A 23,212-nucleotide genomic window follows, 5' to 3' on the forward strand; every position below is an offset into this window, starting at 1 on the left:
ACTTGAATCCCAAAAAAACACACATTTATAATTTACCCGTAATCAATCTTCGTTTATTCCACTCATTATGTTAACCCCAATGAATCCGTGCACGCACGCAACCAAATTTGCCTTCAATTCCATTGCCAAGCCTCCACAACCAAACAATTTTTTTAACTAAAAAAAAATGGTTCACACTTCAGATAGCATTCTCATTTACCCGTTGCGCATAAATAGAAGAAGGGGAGCAAGGAAAGGGATTGAGGTGTGAGAGCGAAAACAGAGCGTTGCTGACGCTCTCGCCGGAAAACGAACAGTTTGTTATTTTCCGGCGAGCGTAGAGGAACGGTCACCGGAGAAGAGGGAGAAGGAAAAGAATGGGGAAAAAGCGATTGGTGAGGTTCGAGGAGTTGCCGACGTACCTGAAAGACAACGAGTTCATCCTGGATCATTACCGGTCGGAATGGTCCGTCAAGGAGGCATTGTTGAGCGTCTTCATGTGGCACAACGAAACCCTCAACGTTTGGACGTGAGAAACTTCGTTCGTTTGTTTGTTTCTGCATTGTTCTTTCGTTTTCTTCTGCTTCGATCACAACATGTTTGTTTTTTTGTGTTTAGGCATTTGGTTGGGTTTTTTATATTTGCGGCGCTGACACTGGTCGGAGGTTGTCTCTCGGGTGTCTTCAGGTATGATTTAACGGTTTTTTTTGGGAGAGAAGATAACAGTGATGAATGAATGAAGTGATATGATGCTACGACGTCGTATTGTAGGGTTGGGGCGATGGAGTTGGTCACTGTTGCTGTTGGAAAGGAATTCAACGCTTCTCTCCCCATCATTGGATTCTTGGTTTGTTTTTATTTAGTTATTTAGAGTAATGCAATCTATTATTAAAAAATGTCATTTTTTAACCTAGGTTTCCGAGGATGAATTTTTAAAAGTTTAAAATAATTCCTCCATGTCTGTTAAAGTAATATTTTAATCAGTTAAAAGCTTTTTGTGATGTTATAATTTTCTGATTTTGGAAACTGCAATTGGATTATGATGTGAGGTTATTATTATTAATTAATATTATTGAGATTTTAATTTAAGTATGATGATATATTAATTTTATTTTATTATATGTAGTTTAAATGTTAAAATTATATAAATTTATATTTTATTTTACTTTTTCACATGTTTCTGTTATGATATTACACTTTATATATCATCATTATTATAATAACAATAGATTATGAAAATTTGTCTTTGATATGAACTTTTGCTTCAGATGTTGCGCATAGTTAATAGGGTATTAGGCATGAAATGAAAGTGTCCCCATTTTTTTGACAATATTTATTTTGATTAAATTAGAGGTTTTGTAGAAGAATTCACTTGACTTGTACAATACTCTTTAATATACATTTCTTTGGTAAAAAGAATAGTAACTAGATTTTCTAACATATTCTTTCAAATATATTTTCTCTGGTCTAAAACAATTTTAGTTTTTGCAGCTGTTTTTAAAAAAATAATAACTCCTCATAAAATTAGGAGTAATGAATGCAAAATTAGTTGTCTTAAAAAAGAGACATAAAATAGTAAAAAGTTAGGAATAGTTTTATTAAATTTATATAATGAATAACATAGAGAAAATGCTTATTAGTAAGTTTTATTACTTTTATGATAAAGGTCGTGATTGTTTTTTTTTCAGGATTTGCATTTGAGCCACATACTGGTACCATCTATGATTCATGAGTTGGGAGATGATGGGGCAGAGACAATTCCTAGATGGCCATGGTTTGTTTTTTTGGCTGGAGGAATGGGGTGCTTGGCTTTCAGTAGTATTTCGCATCTAATGGCATGCCACTCAAAATGCTTCAACCTCTTTTTCTGGCGTCTAGATTATGCAGGAATTTCTCTTATGATAGTGTGCTCCTTCTATGCTCCAATTTACTACGTCTTTTTCTGCAATCCTTATATAAGGACATTCTATTTGACCTCAATAACCGTGTTTGGAGTGGTGGCCATTATTACCCTTCTTTCCCCTTCACTTTCTTCCCCTCAGTTACGATCCTTCAGAGCTTGTTTATTTCTTTCAATGGGATTTTCAGGTGTGATTCCTGCAGTTCATGCTCTGGTAACCCATTGGGAGGACCCGCAGGTTGTTGATGCACTCGGATACGAGTGTCTAATGGCCATTCTATATGCCACCGGAGCTGTGTTCTATGTTACTAGAATACCAGAGCGATGGAAGCCTGGGGCATTTGATATTGCAGGTCATAGTCATCAGATTTTTCATGTTTTTGTTCTTCTTGGGGCGCTTGCACACACTCAAGCAACGCTGCTTGTAATGGAATATCGACGGAGATCGCCCACATGTGCATTTTAAACAAGTTGGCATCATACTTATATTTTGATGATTGTTTCCGATTCGATCATCTTTCTACTAAAGTGGCGAGCTAATTATGAGCCGCCACCACCAGTTGATGTATATAATAATTCAATCATTATGTATTATATTAGAAACAGAAAAGTTTAATACACAGTTATATTTGATTGAACCTTTCACAATTTTTAGTGCCAAACATTGTCGTCATTTAAAAGTAAAATTATGAACAAGTTCTTAAGATCTAAGGGCTGCTTCTACAACTCGAAAAAGTAAACACAGGCCTGACAAATGAAGCCAACCCAGTGATCAGCCGTAAGAGTATTTCCATTTTGAATAAGCAAAAGAAAGAAGCAGGAAAATTAAAACAATTGAAGACATGGCCAATTAGCTACGTAAGAAAGCCTTTCCCCTTCTACCTTGGTGACGTTCACAAAAACGCGCTATCAATACGAACCCCATAGCTATGTACCAAGCTATGTGAGGCCTTTCACAAATCCTCATAAACAATTAGTTCTGCCTCAAACGCCTCCTCGGTCCAGATAATTCCCGGCATCATTTTTGGGTATCTCAATAGGCATAAACCCTAGCTAGGAGAAAAAAGTTTCTTTTTTATTTTGTTTTTATCAATTTACTAAAAAAACCTTATCACTGCTTTAGCTTGTGACCTCAATCATATCAGCTTCACTGTCACTGTAATCACCCCAACACTTGCTTTGCTTTTTCTGATCCACTTCATCCTTCTTGATTACTTTATCTTCGTTACTAAAATCAGATGGGGGGTTGATATCTGCCTGCTTTTCTTCTACATTAGTAGTAGAGTTTTCACTGCTGGCAGATAGTTCTTCTTGAGGATTTTGCTCACCATGCTCCTTTTCAGAACTTACATCTGTAGGAAAAGAATTTTGACTTTCCTCATCCGGAGTTTGACTTTTGTTTTCAAGATCAGCTTCATCAGACACAACTTGTGATGAATCAGTTGAAATGGTTGGAGATGGTACAGACCCATTTTGATCGACTTGGGTACCATTTAGAGAAGCAGGATATCCACTAGGTGACAGTGGTATACCATTGTGAGACACTGGGGGAAAAGAATTAGGAGACCCTGGAATGACATTTGGAGAAGTCATATATCCGTTAGGAGGAACAACATAACCATTAGATACCCAATGTTGGCCAGGTACAAACTCTGTGGCATGTGGATTCATTATTCTAGGAGGACTGTTGGGGTTACCATCAGGGGAGGGTTCACCTGAAAGGAATACAGTTTTATTGCGCGGAACACGGTTCCCATATCTGTTATAGCCACCAGATATTCGTGGACCATATGGAACCCTTGCCGTAGCTGACTGATGCGGTGATCTTCGGGGACTGACTGGAAGCAAAGGAGCAATATTTACTGGTGGGGGCAAAATACCTCCATGATCTTTGAAACCTGGAACAGGAACAGAGCCAAAAACTGGAATTGTGGATGGATTAAAGGGTGGAGCAGCTGCAGAAAGTTTCCTGGTTGGTTCCTTTCCTGTTTCTGTTTCTGTTTCTTGTTTTTCTCCTTCTAATGGTAGTGACTTACAGACTGCATTGGGGCTAGATGATTCATGTTTCTCATCTCCCTCGTTACCCGTACCAATCGACGCACAGGAATCATTGTAAAGTAACTGTTTCTCGTCTTCAACTAAAATGGTCAGGGGATTTGAATTGTGGGAAGTTGCTTCAGAACTTTCTTGCACCAGTACCTCTGATTCACCTGTAGAGGCACTGTTGTTTATATTATCTAAGCAACCAGAATTCTCAATCTCGACAACTGTGATGTTTCCAACTTCACTTTTCTTCTCTATAACGGAAACAATCTCGTCGTCGGCATTACTATTTACTGTTTCTCTATTACCGTTCACCACAGTAGTTTCCCTTTCTTTTTGTTCTTCATGGACAGGGATTTGTATTTTCTCATCAATTGATTTCTGAGCAAAATCTTCCACATCATTCGTTGCCACAATATTTTGAGTCTCCTTCATTGTAACTATCATGGCACTAATCTCAGAATTTTGTAGGATAGGATTTCCTTTTGGTGACTGTTCAGCCACTGCCTTCACAATTGTCCCAGGTGGGGCTAAGGCTACTTCTTTGTAGGAATAAAGTTTACCTGCTGATTGAACACCGACACCAGTGCTAGAAGGAGCTGGTTTAGCAATTTGATCACCTGGAGCAGGGGTGGCTGGAGCTGACCTAGAGTCTGTTAACTTCTCTGCTCCACCATCGGGGGCATTACCGCTATTCAGCTTTGGACTGAAGCTTGCACTCTTAACAAACTTTTTTGGAACAGAAGGGGATGGTCCGACAATGGTCTCATTTAAATTTGTTCTTGGAGAAGAAAAATTAGTAGGCTTGCTCCGATATCTTGATTGAGAAACATTCATGAAGTTAGTGTTTAGTTTTGCTAGGGTGGGCCTTCTAGATGAAGATGACTTGCGCCCAGTGAGTGACCGACTTTTGGAAACAGCTTCCTGCCATCCTTCATCTGAGCTGTCATCCTGTGCTAGGTTATTATTACTTTCATTGAGAATCGTTAGGTCTATGTGAGTGGACTCCACTTTATCAATCCCATTGTCTTTAATTTGAGCTTCAGATTTATTTTCTTTATCACTGGTAGTCTCTGTAATTGAATAACCTTTAGACATGTCTTCATCCTTTTGATTTTCATCTGAAGCTGTTTCCCAGTTTTGGCCTGGTTTTCCCTTTAACTGTAAAATAGCTGATAATTTAGTTTGTTTCACTAGGAGATATGAAATTACTTTTACAAGTTTTAGGCAATAAAGAAATGTGAGTGTATTCACAGGTATATCCGGGGTAAAAAGAAGATATGTATTACCTTGGCACGAGCCTTTTTCTGTGCTTCCCGTGCTTTCTGATCAGCATCTGGTGTTATGTAGTCCAAGAGGTCTGACACACTGATAGAAGGCATTTTTTCATGAGCTTTAAAAGGAACTTGGAAGGAAAATGAACAGATTTAATAAAATCAAAGTCATATAGGACTTGATTTAAACAGTGGTTAAATTTTTCTGCAGACATTATTGATGGGATTTTAAGTTATGACAGTTATTTTGGAAAAAATTAGGAGCAGTTACGTACAATCATTTGTGTATTGATTTATTAGGTTTAGCTATGTAGTTTAGAAGCAGTTCTTTTATATATTGTCTAATAGTAGGAAGTTATCAAGTTTTATAGCAGTTATTATGTTATTCGTATAAAAGATGGACTACAGGACAGAGGATGCGAGAAGAGTGTTCTTTGGTAATGATCATTCTAAGGTTGATGTTGCTTTGGATACAGTCGACCAGATTGAGCAAAACATTGACAAAATTGGTTCTATAAACAACCTGTTGGATGATGATAAATATGCTCTTCTGGAATTAAGATAAAGTTCTCATGTCTGTAGTGGAATTCTGGAAGGGGAAATTAAAAATTAAATGGCATCTACATGGTGATAGAACATAGAATATTTTAATCAAATAGCCAAGATCAAGAAAGCTTCCAATAGAATTCTTTTCTTAAGAAATGATACAAATATTCTTACAAAGCAGAAAGATATTCTGAATAATATACTTCAATATTATCAAGATCTGTTTAATGTAGCTTTGCCTAGTGTATATTCTGATTTGATTAGCAGAATTATTCCTTACCTGGTTAATGATTTTGACGGTCAAAACCGTGTTGCTCATCATGTGTTTTAGGAATTTTTTTATTTTATCATTGCTATAGTTTTATTCTTTATTACAGTTGTATCTTGCTATTAATACTAGGTGTATTTAGAAACAATTCTATAATAACCGGGATTTTGTTTCAATAGAATTAACTCCATATTTCCTAAAGTACCCAGCAGGCTAATGTATTTATAGGTCCAATGGCTTCACTATTGAAATACAGATGAAATATATTATTCTCTAAATTTGAGATGGTATCAGAGCTCCTGATGTTTGGGAGTCTCTGACTGTGTCTATCAACCCTAAAATGCAGCCTTCATTTTGCCACTCTGATCCCTATTGCAGCCTTAATTGCTGCATAATCATCCTATATGACTGAGATCGTGAATTCTCAATCACTCCACAGCATTACCTTTTTACTTTCTTTTTTCAAATTATAACACATAAGCTTGCTTATTGTTCAAGCCAACTTATTAACCTTTAGCTTCCTGTGATACTGATAAATGCATATGCTTACTAAACAGGAAGTCTAAACACATTGCAATTGGTGATTTTATAAAAATAAAATATCTAGTAGAGGACAACAAACACAGATCAGCTCTGATGCATAGACAATTCAACCAAAATGCTTAAAGTGAACCAGATAAACTGACAAAAGTGGAACATGTTCTAATAGTAATGACTACCTTAAATGACCTTTGCTGGAGATTGAGGCATCTGGCTTAGGTGTACCATTCCGCGCAGCCTCCTGTTGCTCCAGAGCCTTTGACTCGAAGTATTCCAGCCATGCAGCTGCATCCTGTAATGAATTCAGATATTTGCATAAGTAATAAGGATTACTATTTAGGTATTTTAATCTATCAAGAAAAGGCATATGTAAGACTACCTGTGTCCTTAGATCATCAGAACCAAGTTTAGCCTGCAGGATCTGGAGGGTGGTCTGTTCATGCTGAACACTTAGAGAGTAGGCTTCCATCAAAGAAAGAGCAATAGCTATTGCATGATAGCTTGCAGCCGTCTGAATAAACCAAAAATTTATAAAACAAGTTAAAAATGTCAACTACCCTGATCTGATGCATATCTGTGAAGAAACCCATGAACAAGTGCTTTTAGTGAACTTAATATTTAGCTTGCACCTTTCATAACATAACTAGTACTCAAACGAAATTGCATTTCATAGAATGAAAACCACTATATTTGTCAAATTTTACACTACCCTTGATGCCAAAGTCCTCTTTTGAAATTTCCAATCATACCTCCTACTTTAGTGACTCCAATACAATCAATAATTGCAATCAAGCACTACATTACGTCAGTACTGGACAAAAAATATGTTCAGTCAATCAATAGGTCTGAGACTAAGTTCTTTAAATTTTTTTAAAGGGGTCTCTATTGTTTTAAACATGTAATCTCCACAGTTTAAAATGTATGTATGGGGTTGCTAGAATGCTTTAATGGTATTTTTTAGTCACTAAGAAAATGTGACACTAGGAACTGAATTGAAAATTCCCACTATAGGGTTAACCTACATATGATCAGGTTAGGACAACAACTCAAATGTTGATAAATTGTTTTTGTAAGTTAAATAGTTCAACTAGTGACAGAACTACGAAGTTAAAATTTTCAAGTAAAATTCTTAAAAATTTCCAAAGCATTGTTTTTATCATCCAAGTCCAACCATACAAAACACTGGTTTAAAAAGTAAAATATATATTATATCAGCTCTTTGAAGTTGGGTGAGCACGTGTTAAATAATGTTAGATTTCATATTAAAACTAATTTGTATTAAATGAAGTTGTCCAATAGATATAGAAGATGTATTCTAAGAATTGAGACAGATATAAACACCAATTGGGAAGTTCCATATAATTTGTCTCAATTCTTGGAGTGTCATTTATATATTTCTTGAACAACTTTATTTAATGTAAATTAGCTTAAATATGAAATTTGATATAGTATCGGAACCTATTGCTTATCTTGATGATTGTCTATTTTAGTAGGTTTGTCTAGTTTGACGGGATTCTTCAAAAAAAGTTCCATATTGCCTACCTGAACTTTTGGAGTGTGATTTATATATCTATTAGAAAATTTCTTCACAATTGGTTTTAAAATAAAATATGATAACTGGCAAAGAGTGATGGCATGTAACAGACATGTTAGGTTGTATTTGTAGTGGTGTATAGCTAGTTTTCTGCTATACTAGTACTAAATGATTTAGTCTATGCAAAAGAATGACCAGATGTCAGAATACTGGTTCGTTATGTAAAATCACCGCCACCATTAGGTTTATTGGGTCTTCTAGCGTTGACAGGTTCTCACTGGACCACAGACAGAGGTTTAAATCTTGAAACAATGCATGAGCTAACTGACCCACTATTCCAGCCAGGTGTACCTCAATCTGCCTAAGAGCAGGTCAAGACGAATGCTGAAACAGTGATTTCTTCCAAAGAATTAATAATTAAGTTGAATACAAATTTGAATTGTCATGAGTCATGACTGGTGACGAAAAATGGATAGGTAAGTTATTAGCTTAGAATCTCTAGTCAGTCACAAATGAATTTAGATTTTCTTTTTTTCCTTTATGATCTAGCCAAAAGTTATATTTATCATATTACCAAACCAGCTTAAGAGCATGAAGTCTCATGCCATAGTAACCTGTAAGGTTCATACAAGGAATAAGAGCGAACCTGAATATGATCAGCTCCAAGTAATCTTTTGTTACATTTTAAAGCCTCATGAAGGTATCTGAGAGCAACATGGACATTCCCCAATCCTTCTTCCATCATTGCTACGTTAATGTAGGTGGCAGCAGTGTTTGGATGTGAAGGTCCGCAAGTTAAGTGCAGAAGATACAAAGCACGATTAACATACCTAGAAACAAATAAGATAAAGGATTAATGTAATTTTTACAGGAGCTTCCTTATTTGTTGTATAGCTAGATCAAGGAATTTTTTTGCTAAACCTGAACAGTATAGCACGTCAGTCAACAAATTCATGTGTCCGTCAACAAATTCATAATGGATGAGACCCAATTCACACGCTTTTTACCTTAATACAGCCCTATAATGATCTAAGAAGAACGCCATTATATATCATCACCAGCTGTATTTGGTATTTTCTTAATATTCTCTCACGAGATAATATAACATAGGGGACTGCCCAGTTCTTTTAACTTACTTTTCCAGAATGTTTGCCTAGATGCTCATTTTTATCCAATGATATAGTTTTGTTGCTTTTTTACCAATATTGTTTTACAGGCTGTGTGGCAATTTTGAAGAAAGCATTTTCACAGTAAAGCCTTCAGGAATTGCTGAAATACATAGAATACTCAATCAATTATGATCTCTATATAATCACTAAAATAAGCGATAACATCAAAGCCTCGTCTAACTATTAATTGTAACACAATTTCTATCATCAGAAGTAGAAAGGGTACCGGATTCTCACATGAAGAATCATGAGAGCTATTTCTATTATTACAATCAAACAATTTATCTTACGAATATGATGTAAAGAAGCTTACTTTAAAGCCAACTCTGTATGTTGGAGTCGATAATAGAAAACAGCAAGATCCCCATAACTTTTCATCGTATCAGGATGGTCTAGTCCAAGCTCTCTTTCGTTAATATCTAGTGCCTTTTGCTGATAGATAGTTGCCTAGTAAAACCACAGCTAAAGTTATTACAACGATAATAATTGGAATTTACTTGGAACCTTTTTCAAAAATGTTTCTTAATCATGTGAAGTCTTTTTTATTGTTTAAAAAGTGTTTGCAATTACTAAAATGTACTTCAGAAAATTGATGTTGTCCCCAAGGGATTCTCCACACTGACCTGATATTGATTTTCTTTATTCACTAATGTCATGTTCTATCAAAACTATGCAAAATAACTACAAAAGTATGCAAGATACAGCAACTAGTGAAATATATAGTTCGCAAAACTTCTTTTAGCACTTTTTGATGTATGATTCACCGAAGAAAAACAATATGTAACTAGAATTGATAAATTAACAGGGAGCACTTAAAGATAAAAACACACACCTGATTGAAATCTCCAGTATGGTACAGCACAACAGCCAAGAGGCTATATGCTCCTGCTGTCATTCTATGGTAAGGCCCACATACCGACACTAATTTTGAGAGTGCCTTCAAGATTCAATGCAAAATGTTAGTAAATATATTTGTTGGCTTCGTGAACAAACCATATTCTAAGATGGAAGAAATTATTCATACCTTTGTGCCATAATTGACAGCATCCTCCAATTTACCTTTATCCAAGGAAGTCTTGGATGATTCCAGAAGTGTGCGGCCATCAGCAGATGAACAAGCTACATGCTGTGAAAATAATTCAAGTTTTAATTTAGTCATTAGGGCTTTAGAAAAATAGTATTAGTTTCCGGCATAAAAGTCGAGGTGTTGTGTATTTCACCTTATATATGGGGACCATGCTTACAATATCCGTCTTTCTAAAAGGACATGATGTATCTATATCATAGTCCCTAGGAACCAGTTCAAGCCCCACCTGTTAGAGGATTTTTCTTAATTGAAATAACAATGGCATAAAGTGATCAGTATCAATGTATTACTTTGTGGGCCTTTTTACCTTATGGCAGAGTCCCCGAAGAATGGCAAACTTTCTTAAATCTTGACCGTTTTCATCCTTCCATTGCCATCCAAACCTCTTCAGAAGGAAGTTTTCTACCCATTTCCATTTCAGTTCATAACTAGTAATAATATCTTCCTCACTAGTTTCAGATGTTGGTGTTCCCAACAAAATATTTAGGCATGATGCTATAGATGAAGCCAACTCAGAAACATTATCAACTGCAGCAACAACTGCTTGTAAGATATGCTTGTAGGCTCGAACAACCATCTCGTGTATACATAGAGATTGAACATGAGGAAGTTTATCTGCAAGCTCAACCTGGCAGACAGAAATTTAATGAAAAATAGTATTGGACTATTAGTGAAGTTTCCTATTGTTAAATGGAATGTGTTAATGTTAACATTAGAAAATCACATGCTGATATGAGTTGCTGATTGTTAGGGATTTGATCGTACTATCATTTACGTCTGATTCTGTTTGTATCAACAAGGTAAGTATAAATACAGCTGTGTGTTCTGTTTTAGACACAATGAAACAATATTACACCTCTGTACATTTAAAACATTCAACCTAGACTTCATAACTTGCATATGGGAGAGAGAGCATATATTTCTTTTGTTATATTTAAGGGTGTTCACCCATTTGGATCAAACGGACCAACTCAAGAATCCAAATCAAACCAATTAAATTATTTTGGATTTTTAGCTTAATCAAATCTAACTCTAGCCAAAGAAATCAAATCCAATGTTAATTGGTCCAAGCATGATGAACCTGAACCAAACCAAGGATGCATTTTCCTATTATTAATTGTTATATATGAGATTTTATGATATAATTATATAGTTTTTGTTATTCTTTACTTGATGTAAGTCATTATACACTACAACTTTTGTTATTATTCTCCTAGGAATATTACCACTTGGCCCAAGGAAGACATTTGCAAGCCCCTGGTATGCATGAAATCAGTCAACGTCCTTCCATCCACAGGTGAGAGTTCGAGGGACGCAAAATCTGCCACCTACGAATTTGAAATAACAATACCTAAACACGTTCCAAAATAACTCACTTTAAATATAAATAAGTTCAATGTTAGGAAACTCACCAGCTTTGGAAGTGCAGTATCAACATAATATTTATGTGCCATGTCCATCAATTCATCAGGTGACTGCAAAGACGGAGAAGGCATCAAATCAAAGTATATTAATAAAATTAAGTACATAGATTAATGGCTCATTGCTAGCTAGAAATCATAAAATTGACATATTCCTATGGAGAATAACATTACAATTACAGCGTCAGAAAAATTAAGCATCATTTGTGTCAAAAAGCAGAGATGAACCTTCAGATGAAGATCAGTTTTAGATTCTTTAAGGCGTGTAAATGCACCATCAGAAAGTAGCTTTCTCCATATAGTTTCTTTTTCTTCATCTTGTCTCTCTAATTCTTGTTTAGTGGCTTCTTGCTTGTTTATCTCATTGCCATTATTAGATGGGGAAATATCCTTTCCTACTTCAACTTTGGAGTTTTTGTTATCAATCTTTTTCTTTAATTCCTTTAGTAATCCACCTTGCCTCCCAAGACCTTTAACAGCTGGTTCAACTTTAGCCTCTTCGGCCTTTTTTGGCTCAGTTTTCACAGTAGCCTGATTTTGTAAATGTTGTACCCAACATGCCCCAAGCTCCCATCTGATAGATTTATTGTGTCTAGTGGTCTCTTCCTTCAATTTTAGTAAACTTTCCTCTAGGACTTTCCTAACCAATGACTGAGTTGAACGTGAATATTCAATGTCTGTGCCCTGGATTCGTTGAATTGCATTTGATGATTGGAGTGTAGATGGCCTATGCAATAGCATCCTTAAGCTGAGATAATTTTGAAAAGAAAATTGTGTCAGGAGCTCTATAAAACCATATTTACCCCAAAAAACAAGAAAGTAAAAGCACCGTTAAGCTAAAGCTAATTAGACAAAAGCAATTACCAAAACAGATTGGCACTACAGCATTCTATGTTCCAAATGCAGCAAGTTTCCCCCCTTATTGGTGTATGAATTTTATAATTTTTATGATGCAAAAATTTAGAAAGTAACGCAAGAACTAATTTTGAATAAGTACTCATCATGATCCTCAATTACTAATATAGATTAAATGGTGCTAGAGAATGAATGACCTGTTAACATTCAATGCGTTTGCACCTCCTTCAGGCTGCTCCTCAATATCAATTTCCAAGGAATTGAGACTCCCCTCCAAATCTCTGTCAGCTGAGACCTTTACCACTGCTGTGTAGCCACAGTGTTTTATAAGTACTGCACCTAAAGTAGGAGTATCCTACAACAATAGGCAAGGACATTTTATCACAACAAAATCCATTTAGTGCTACAATACTTTCATGACACTTAGTTAACTTACATGAACAGTTGCACTTTCATCAGCAGTTATGCCTTTGAGAAGGTTTCTCTGAGCTAGTTCTTCTTCAGACAATCCAAGAACTCGATTTCCATCATTTTTGCAGTCCAACTTCAAACTTGCATCGGATACATCTCTTGTCACTTTGATAGTTAAATCTCCATTTCTTTCTTCATAGGAAGTTGGCAAAGAAGAGTTTTGCTTAGTATCCACTAAATGCTTTATTGCAGAAACAGCTTTGAAGACTGATACATCAACGAATAAACTATGAAGTAGAAAAGCTTTCCTATCTCGAATCTGTCTCTCCTCTGCAGTTTGACATGGCATTGCAGCTAGAATTGCAAAGTCTCTGGCCCACTGTCTATTTTTGTGATTACCATCTCTGCCCTGTCCACCCCCATTTCCTCCCCAAGTTTCATCTTCCGTGGGAAGTGGTGTAAAGACGGATGGATTATCAGAAACAACTGGAGGAACAACCCATGTGTTTTCACGAAAACCATAAGGAAGATTGCCAAACTGAAAGGAGATCACTGTAATTGTAAAATCATCTGGTACAGTTAGAATAGTAATGTGAAAAATTATTATGGGAAGTACCTTATTGTGTTCGGTGAACGCCTTCATAAGTGCCTTGTAAGCCTGCAAGAAGGATTGTTACTTATTATTTTCACTAAGAAATTATTAATTTGCTCAATTCAACCATGCAATATAAACAAGGCAATTATATACAACATTATATATTTGAGGATTAGCCCAGCATAGAAGTAAATTTGTGCCCTGGTGACCAGTTGGTCACGGGTTTGAATCTGGAAACACCCTCCCCAGTACCTTTACATTTTGTGAGGAGCCTACTAGCATCGTGATACTTAACGAAACAAAAAATGCACTCTATTTCATTATGCCCTTTTCCTTCTTTACTTGGATGGTTTGCACATAAGAAAAGAAGTATATTAAAAATAAGCATAAAAGTAGGAAACATATTATTATGAGTTTTGGATGAGTACATTTAACTTTATTGCTAAACTACTTGAAAAAGAAACATTGAGATGAAACTCTCTATGGTGATTAGGTGATGAAACTCTGTCCTTTTTTTTTATAAAAAAAAACAGATGTTAGACATTATTATAAAATCTAAAATCTCAGTTAGATTAACATCCTAAATCTTAACAATTATATGTTATCACACGAAACATACCATAAAAGAAAAGAGAAAAACAACAAACATGGTAGGATTATACCAAATCCATGCAAAGAAATATAAAGAAAACTTCCAAAACAGCCTAAGCAAAACGAAAAAATAAGAAGTTTGTACTTCAAATTTTTTATTTACTTCAACATATTTTTATTTCTTTATTTTAAAGAGTTTGATTGTTAAAAACAGAGGTGAGGTGATAAAAATATAATTGGTGTGATTGTTATGAATAAAATAATTCTCTATTTCCTTACATAGTTTAAGTTGATATCAAAGTTCATGATCTAGGAAGTCTTGTTTCCACTGCCATGTAAACAGTTGCCATCACTGTTATGTGCCACCATTGAGGTTAGTGGTCAGTAGAAAAGTGCACCCCATGTCGACAATCACAACACCAATAATTTTTTCGGGAACAAAGTTGTCATACATCATCATGTGCCACCACCAGTATCAATGCAAGTAGCACCTAGGTACAACAAAGCCTACTAGTCGCTGCTGCCACAGACACGATCGTCAAGACCTCCTGAGCTTATTCAAAGGAGTGATGATGTCCCAATTGGCTCTGATTTGTGTATATCTATTTTTATATGCATGTAGCACCTAGGTACAACAAAGCCTAGTCGTCGCTGCTGCCACAGACACGATCATCAAGACCTCCTGAGCTTTATTCAAAGGAGTGATGATGTCCCAATTGGCTCTGATTTGTGTATATCTATTTTTTTTTTGGTTCTTTTGTTAAACAGATTCTCTTTGTTACGTATTTGTTTCGTGTTTTCCTTTTTCAATGCCTAGTATGAAAACCTATAAGGAGGAACTTGATCGTCTGAGCACAGTGATTGAATCAATGAGTAAATGCTCTACACAATATACTCTGTCCATGAAAGGTAAGAGTACATTCAATACTATTGGCCCTATGTCTCAAGGTGTTTGGATTCTTAATTTAAGAGCAACTGATCACATGATTCATTTCCTATACTGTTGAATTCGTATGACAAAATGACTAAGAACAATTAATTATAGTTGCAAATAGTGACCTATATCCGGATCCAGGAATATAACTAAATCATCCACTATACTAAAGGATGTTTTATGTCTCACAAAGGCCAATAGTCATATCTCTGTATAAAAACATAAAAGTTTTGAATTGTTCACTAGTTTTTATCTCTTCTTATTATGTATTTACAAACCTTGCCATGAGGAAGAAGATTTTAATTGCCAAGGAAGAGACTCGGTTTTATTTACTGGTGTTCAAGGACCAAAACAAAACAACGTCATAAGACAAGAAGCAACATTAGAAACATGGGCACGTTCCAAATATGACTTCATCATTAGAAGACTTGGACATCCCTCATTCAACCTTATCAACTCCTTGTTCTCCCGTTTGTTTACCAAAGAGTCTGTTTAGTTTTTCAAAAATGTGATAATTGTCAACTCTCAAAGCATCACTGTGTATCCTATCCCATTTGTGATAAATAGAGTAATTTCCCATATGACTAAATTCACTCCAATATTTAAGAACTCGTAGAATCTATTTCTGGAGAAAAATGTTTTGTTACTTTTATTGATGATTATATCCATCTCATGTGACACATTTTGAAATGTAAATATTAGGTTTTTCAAATCTTGGTTAATTTTTTTAGTCTTGTCTAAAATAAATTTGGAAAAAGCACTAAAAGAATTAGGCCTCAATGGTATTGAATATGTGAATCATGAATTCTCCAAATTTTTGTCTCATAATGGGATTATTTATGAACTAACAACTCTAGAAGAAAATGTGGTTGCAGAAAAGAAAAATTGTCATCTTCTAGAAGTATCTAGAGTCCTCCTTTTCTAGATGTCTGCTCCCAAAACCTACTAGAGAGAACCGTGTTAATTGTGAAATACCTCATCAACATGTCACCACTTGTGTCTTAAATGATTTCCTCTTCTCCCTAGTGTCAAGTCTACCTTGTTTGGTCTTTGGACAAGCTAATTTTGTTCACTCTCAATCCTAATTGTAGTAAATTTGATCCCAGAGCTCTTAAATATGTTTTTATTGGTTATCCATCGAACAAAAACGGGTACAAATGTTATCGGCGTCAAAATTGTTGTGTCTATCACAATGGAAGTCACTTTTCGTGAAACAATCTTTTTTGTCAACCCTCATTTTAGGAGGAGAAAACACTTGAAGCGAAGAGTTGTCCTTCATGTCATTTACCATATCCTTTTCCAGGATGCCCAATATCTAAGTGATGGGACCACCACAAATGGGATAGAATCAATTGATAGTAAAAAAGACAAGTAAGATATTGAAGAAGACAACCCACTTTGATTCTAGTGCAAGAAGGGTTGTCTGACTCAAGAGGTAAGGAGCCCTGAAACCACCACAAATGGGATAGAACCAATTGATAGTAAAGAAGACAAATTCTTTGGAAAAATATATTGAAGAAGACAACCCACTTTAACTCTAGATCAAGAAGAGTTGCTTGACTCAAAGGTGAGGAGTTCTAGAAACAATAGTGAGTAGGTAAAAAGCTAGCTTGGTTGTAAAGGGTATACTCAAACTTGTGGAATTTACTATGTGGAGACATTTTATCCTATAGCAAAGGGGCTACCTCTCCAAGAAAGAAGAAACTTTGACTTTGAAGGTGTATACTGATGTATGATGTAGACTATGCAAGGTTTGTTACTAGCATAACATCAAATATAACTTTGAGTATTGTAGGTTTCTGAGAGAGACTTTGATGACCTAGAGAAGCAAAAACAAGATAGGGTGTCCCATTCAAGTGTAGAAAGTGAATTTCATGCCCTTGTTCAAGATGTTTGTGAAGGACTTTTGGATGAAGATCATATTAAATGACCTTAAAATAAAGGTTGACGTCCTTATGCAATTGTATTTGTAGTAACAAGTTAGTCATGAGCATTGCTCGTAACCCAATACAAACCAAACATATTGTAATTGAGAGACTCTTCATTAAAGAAAATCTTGACAAAGGTTTGGTGATTATAACCCATGTCCCTACAAGTCTAGCATACTCTTCACTAAGCTACTTCCTTAGGACAAATTCCAGATCTTGTAGGCAAGTTGGGAATGATAGACATTCCTTTACCAATTTGAGGGGTAGTATTGCAAATAAGTGGATTATCAAGATACAAATAGTCCAATATCTCTATAGTAATTAGGAAAAATATCCCTATTCATTCCAACATTTTTTATTTCCTTTTTGAAGACAACGTGAAAGGAGTTGAGAATGTAACTATCATCATTGTAGTTAATAAAATATTTCCTTTCTCCATTTAATTATTCAAGTATTATGTTAGTGAATATTAAAGTAAGAATATTGTTGGTAACCCTCTTTAGTTGAGTCCTTTGCAAGTTGCCTACACTGTAACCTCAATTGTTGTGGTTTAGTCCAACATCTACCATATATATAAAAGCCCATTTTATAGGTTTGAGTTAGGTCAGAACATTAAAAAATATTTAGCTCATTGATCAGTTATTTATCTTATTAAGAGTATCGGACTTTTTATAAACGGTGATTATGAGAAAAAATGTTCTGAAATTGTTTAAAGCAGCAACAGTAAAGAAACATCAATGCGTTTGTACTTACAGCATCAAAAACCCTGCTTATCTGCTGAAGCAGACCCACCAATGTATGACTCACAAGTGGATGTTTTCCAGCAGGATAGAATCCTATTCTAGAAGCAACAATTGTAGTGGGTTTTCCACTACAAACTCTAACCTGCATAGCGAAATGCACAACAGTATCACATCAAAGATAGATTATTTGCTAAAGCTCATTGAAGAGAAAGGAGCAAAACAATATGTGCATCAACCTTTATTTTTTCACACCTCAAATTTACATTAGCCTTACAGGTCCCTCTCCTATCTCCTTTTTTAACATTACCTATCACATCTACTATTAATTATCTCTCTTCCCTCCAAACTGTGGAAATTCCTTTGGGGTTAAAAGATTTAGAAACCAGGAGACAAAAATAAGTAAAACAATAAATCTCACATCAATCTGAAAGAAATCATCTGTTTTATCCTCAAGGAAAGGTCGATTTGATTTCCGTATGTCTGCATCGAAACCAAAAGAACATTAGTAAAAGCAAGGTTTCCGGTTCAATTTACAATCAAGCATAATTATATTCATGTATCCAACATAACTAAAATCCACACAAACCACTATTCATGTATCTAATTGCAGTGTAACATATCCATGAAAGAGGAAACAGAATTTAACACAAAATATACACGATAGTAAAGTTGTTCAAGCTTGCAGCTTGGCACAAGAGCATGTTTCCAGTTTGTTGATGAAAATCATTCATCAATAAACCAAATATAAAAAAAAAATAAAAAAATCCAGCGGCATGGTTAGAGTTCGAAGTATAAATTTTACCCAATTGTTTTCATATAATATACATTATCACTTAAAACAACCAATTCAAAAGTAACTTTTACAGTAGAAAGACAAAAAATTACACTAAATGCTTTAAAATTAAACTCAACATAGATTTCCACTGCAATTGAGTTAAAACTATAAATTTTTATAACTACGGTTTTACCCGTTTAGCATAGTAAAGCGCATACCTTTCCCCCCCCATGCAAATTGCATTGGGTTCAAATAAGATGAAAAGGCAATCAACTAACTGGAAAACACAATAGACATTTCAAGTACACACATATATCTATAACTCACACTGAAACGGCGGCGTAAGGTGCGGAAACGAAAAGAAATCGTAGAACTGTCCGAGTCTGGGAGGTGGACACATGGAGATGTCACCGTCCATTTTGTCGGTTTTGGCATTGCCCGTGTCCGAATTCGGATCCACGGGTTTGAGTCTCGGGCTTGTTTCCGATCCATTTTCTGAACCCGGTTCCGTGGGGTCTTTAGACTTGCAGGCGGGAGGTTTTGTGGCGGAGGCAAAGGAGGTGGTGCATGCCACGATATCAAGGAGTCGCCTAATGTGTGCGACGGCAAGCTCTTCCGTGTAGTCCTCTGACAAAAGAAACAAATAACTGTGAGTGGGCAGTGATAGTCTACAGAGGGCCCCGATTTAGTGCTGTTCGTTACCTTGGACGATGGTCAGATGGCAGGGTTTCAAGGAAACGATCTCGACAGTGTCTTTCAGCCTCGCGCCTCGCACCTGTCCAACTCTTTCTGTTAGCCGTAATTATTTATTTTAGTTATTTTACTTTTTTTTTTTTTTTTCAGAAAGACAACTGCAGTGGGTAATAGTGGGTAATGGGCACTACAAGTAAATTACAAATTTTTTATGATTTAAAATCAGAATGAGTAAAATATTTGTTTAGTATTAATTAGATTATTTATTAATATTAAATTATTTATTTACAATTTCCCAATAATTGCATCGCATTTTCTTTTTTGTTTTTAAATAACTGATTATCAGTTTATATTTTAATTGTTATATTTTTTTTTTATGTAAAAAAGAAAATTAAATTAAATTAATATTTTATGAGATTTTTTCTCAAGATTCCAATTTTTTTTAAAATTATAAAAAAAAATTCTCTTTTATTTTAAAAGATTACGTGCTAAAATTGTTAAATAATCACGAATTATGGTAGGTATGAATTTTAAATAATTTTTGCAAAAGTAAAAAAAAAATTATTATATATACAATAGTATTTTATTTCATGATAAACTGTTGGTTTGTGTATAAATCTTTTCTCAAAAAATTTACTCAATCAATCAAATTTCCTAATTATGAAAATTTATTATATATATTATAAAATGTAAATAAATAATAACGTAATTTAGAGAATCTATCAAAGATCTAGTTTGACTTAATTTAGTAAGGTATTGAGTAGTTGTGGGTGCGCCGTCCAATCTTATATCTATCTACAGAATGAATGTTAATTATAACGAATAATGGTTATTTTGTTGGAAATAATTCAATTTTTCGTAACTATTTATTGAAGGATATTTTAACATGGTGAAATACTTTCTTATGATATAGTAAAAATATAGTTCCATTTTCTAAGTCCTGATACACATAGCTCCAATCAGGAAAAAGAAAAAGAAAAAAACTTGAAGGAAAGCATGTTTATTTTTCTGTAAACATTAAAAACGGGATTATGATTTAAGAGACATGCCAAAACAACTTGTGAAAGCACGAGTAATGCATGCAAAGCATGGAAAAGGAAAAAAAAACTGTCCCACGCACCAGAACCTTGATTGGTTACTACTAGCTATAGGTGGAATATAGTAAGGCACCAATTAATGCAACTGCACGTCGTCCTCGTCCATTCATTATCTTCCAACATTTCAATAAAATTTCAAACTAAAATACCTAAATGTATTTAATTCTGGTACACATTAGTGAGAAAAATATATTATCAATCAAATTGAAAAAAACAAATCCAAATATATTTTTAGGAAAATTAGAAACCTTTAGATTAAAAAAAAAGGTGTCCTTGCATATCAATTCATAATTGGATGCCAGCAATTTTGCAATATTATTACATTCTATATCATACTTGAGTGTTAAAAAAATTTAAAACAAAACCGAAATAACAAAATTAATTAACCATTATGCAAAACAACGTAGTTTTTCTCCATTGAAATTCAATGGCGTTAGAGCAGTTATACTTTTATGTACACACTCAATTTATTCTGTTTGTAAGTCAGTACAACCAGAAAGGGAATATAATAAACAGTGGCCTAAAAGTAAACATGGTTATTTAATCCTTCATTTTTTTTTTATAATCTCATTCAGTTTTTAATTTCTAAAAAGATTATTCATTTTAATTCTACAGATAAAAAATGTTAAAGTATACTAAAGTGGGTTAGTTTTTTAAAAAAGAACTATATTTACATTTTGAAAATTAATTTAAAAATATTTGAAAAAAAAAGTACAGAAGAAGTTACCTCATGAGACAAGGAAAAATTGGTCAAGGAACAAGTCTCAATGTGTACCGCTAAAAGCTTTCTCACATCTAGGATCCTATCCGTGGAGATGCCCTGCCTCACAACAAATGCAGAGAGAGTTGTTATTGAAAAACAAAATAACACTGAATTTAAAATAAATAAGCATACCAATACCATATATATATATATATATATATATGAATAATTTTAACTTCGTGTGAAATTTTGCATAAAAAAAATAAATACATAAATAATTTAAATATAAAATGAAATAAAAATGGCCTGTGAATTTGAATATGAACACATAATATTATAGAAGGAAAATTTAATAAAAAAACAAATGTGATTAATTTGGATTTAAAAAAAATAAAACAATTACGTCTTTTAGTTTTAACCATGACGTCATTTTAAAAGGAAAAAAAAAATACTAGCTGCAGTAATAAAAAAAATGATTTCATTGTATTTTTATCAAAGATTAGAATTACAGCTTGCGAAAATCTGCGTAGTTGTTAAATAAATTTTGCAAATTCTGTTATAGCGCGAGTGACATTGGGAATGCGTCAGTGTCAAAATTTAGTATCCATAAAGCAACATTTATGAACTGAAATCACAAAGACACCTCGGAAAATAAACAGAATCACTACTAGCAAGTTGATAAAAGGCAAAAAAACGTATTAATTTCTCAAACTTTTTGGAAACAAATGTCGACATAGTTTTGACATTTTTGATATTTCGATTAAAAGGAATAATAATTAATCACTATTATATATCTATCTGATTAAAAACAGCAGAAAATAAAATGAATTGAGTCCATATGATGTACCTTGAGAGTAACCTGTGATTCGTCTGGTGTTTCGACTGTAATTTCGATGACGGTTGGCAAAACTGCAAAAGGATAAGGAGGAGAATTTGCGGAACCAATGAGATTAAAGAGAAGCAATGCATTTGGATGGATAATGATGGCGTTTGAATTTGAATTTCGTGAACACGTAATGGAACAATGAAAATTGGATTGAAATTGAAATCGAAATCCATGGAAAAGGAATAAGAAGAGTTTTGCAAATTAACCTTTCTCTTCTTTTTTCTTCTTCTCTCCCTTGGCCTTGTGCGGTTTGGTTTTGCCAGTTTTTGGAGCCATTGCAGTGGAACGGAATGAGTTGTCCGAAATTTATAAGTTGGCAGGTAGTGGACGGAAATTACTAAGAAAGAATGGTTGGATTCATCGCGTGAGGAAATATGTGTGCATGTGAAATGAGAGGGAATAGAATCACCGTCCTTGAGAGCGCTTGAATTTTGTTTATATTGGAACAAAGAAAAAAGGAAGTAGTGAACAGGGAAAAATATATATTGTTATTTATGTGGTTAATTAAAGTGATGGAAAATATAAAAGGTGGAATTGGTGGCGCGAGAGAAAGTTAAAGCACCGACGAAGGTGGTTGGAGGAAGAATGAGAGTGTGGTGAGAGGGTTTGAGGGAGATGAAATAGAATAGAGTGGGAGTGAGGATAGGATAAGGTAAGCCAAAGCCTGGGCTGAGCTTATACACACCCACGTTAGAGAATGTAAGGCTAGCGATTTGGGGCCTCATATTTTTGTTCTGTTACACCTCATCGTCTCTCTCTCTCTCTCTTTCTCCATCTCCTTGTAACAAACAACCTTCACTCTTATTCACACGCCAAACGACCTCATTAGACTCTTTCTTGTCCTCTTCCACTCTTTGGATTGGGCTGCCACCCTTCACTGCCACCCTCACAAATCGCTAACACTGCCTTTATCTTGTCAAATAAACTCTTTGTTTTATGCCTTTTTCTTGTACTTTCTTATAATGATAATAATTATAATTTTGTGGAACTATCGAGTGGGATAAAAGTTAATAAGCAGTTTTGTGTAGCTGCTTCTAGTATTGGTAGGTATGTTTTGTTAGTTTGTAGAAGTTTTATTGTAAGATTTTTTGAAGGACTTGTGTTTTGTATGATGGAATAAGTGAATGAAAGAAGAAAAATATGCATTAACAACTTGTTCCTCCGGTATATAATCTTATTTTTTTATTTAAAATTTCAATTTTTGTATGAAATGATAAAAATATTATTTTTTATATCATTA

The 23,212-nt window shown here is 34.5% G+C and overlaps 2 protein-coding genes across 3 annotated transcripts; one reads left to right on the forward strand and one right to left on the reverse strand.

Annotated features, from left to right (window-relative positions):
* The first annotated feature begins 55 nt into the window (after positions 1 to 55).
* Positions 56 to 2,527, forward strand: LOC137821449 (heptahelical transmembrane protein 2-like). Of its 2 annotated transcripts, XM_068626045.1 has the most exons (4): positions 56 to 508; positions 598 to 666; positions 751 to 826; positions 1,668 to 2,527. In XM_068626045.1, exons 1-4 carry the CDS (start codon positions 357 to 359, stop codon positions 2,343 to 2,345), a joined length of 975 nt encoding a protein of 324 aa, XP_068482146.1. In that variant the 5' UTR covers positions 56 to 356; the 3' UTR covers positions 2,346 to 2,527. The 2 variants fall into 2 exon arrangements, with proteins under 2 accessions (XP_068482146.1, XP_068482144.1); XM_068626043.1 differs by having other exon boundaries at positions 315 to 666.
* Positions 2,491 to 22,879, reverse strand: LOC137821448 (protein REDUCED CHLOROPLAST COVERAGE 2). Its single transcript, XM_068626042.1, has 23 exons — positions 22,179 to 22,879; positions 21,934 to 21,995; positions 21,111 to 21,203; positions 19,296 to 19,368; positions 18,921 to 19,220; positions 18,237 to 18,298; positions 17,829 to 17,960; positions 13,644 to 13,685; positions 13,053 to 13,565; positions 12,814 to 12,971; positions 11,990 to 12,509; positions 11,753 to 11,815; positions 11,567 to 11,668; positions 10,648 to 10,968; positions 10,474 to 10,566; positions 10,278 to 10,379; positions 10,086 to 10,190; positions 9,567 to 9,700; positions 8,731 to 8,914; positions 6,930 to 7,061; positions 6,730 to 6,842; positions 5,212 to 5,290; positions 2,491 to 5,083 (listed from the first exon to the last, which is right to left on the reverse strand). The coding sequence occupies exons 1-23, from the start codon at positions 22,246 to 22,248 to the stop codon at positions 2,999 to 3,001; spliced, it is 5,538 nt and encodes a 1,845-aa protein (XP_068482143.1). The 5' UTR covers positions 22,249 to 22,879; the 3' UTR covers positions 2,491 to 2,998.
* Positions 22,880 to 23,212: the final 333 nt, after the last annotated feature.

The sequence above is a fragment of the Phaseolus vulgaris genome, chromosome 9 (genome assembly GCF_000499845.2).
Source record: "Phaseolus vulgaris cultivar G19833 chromosome 9, P. vulgaris v2.0, whole genome shotgun sequence".
Classification (NCBI taxonomy): domain Eukaryota; kingdom Viridiplantae; phylum Streptophyta; class Magnoliopsida; order Fabales; family Fabaceae; genus Phaseolus; species Phaseolus vulgaris.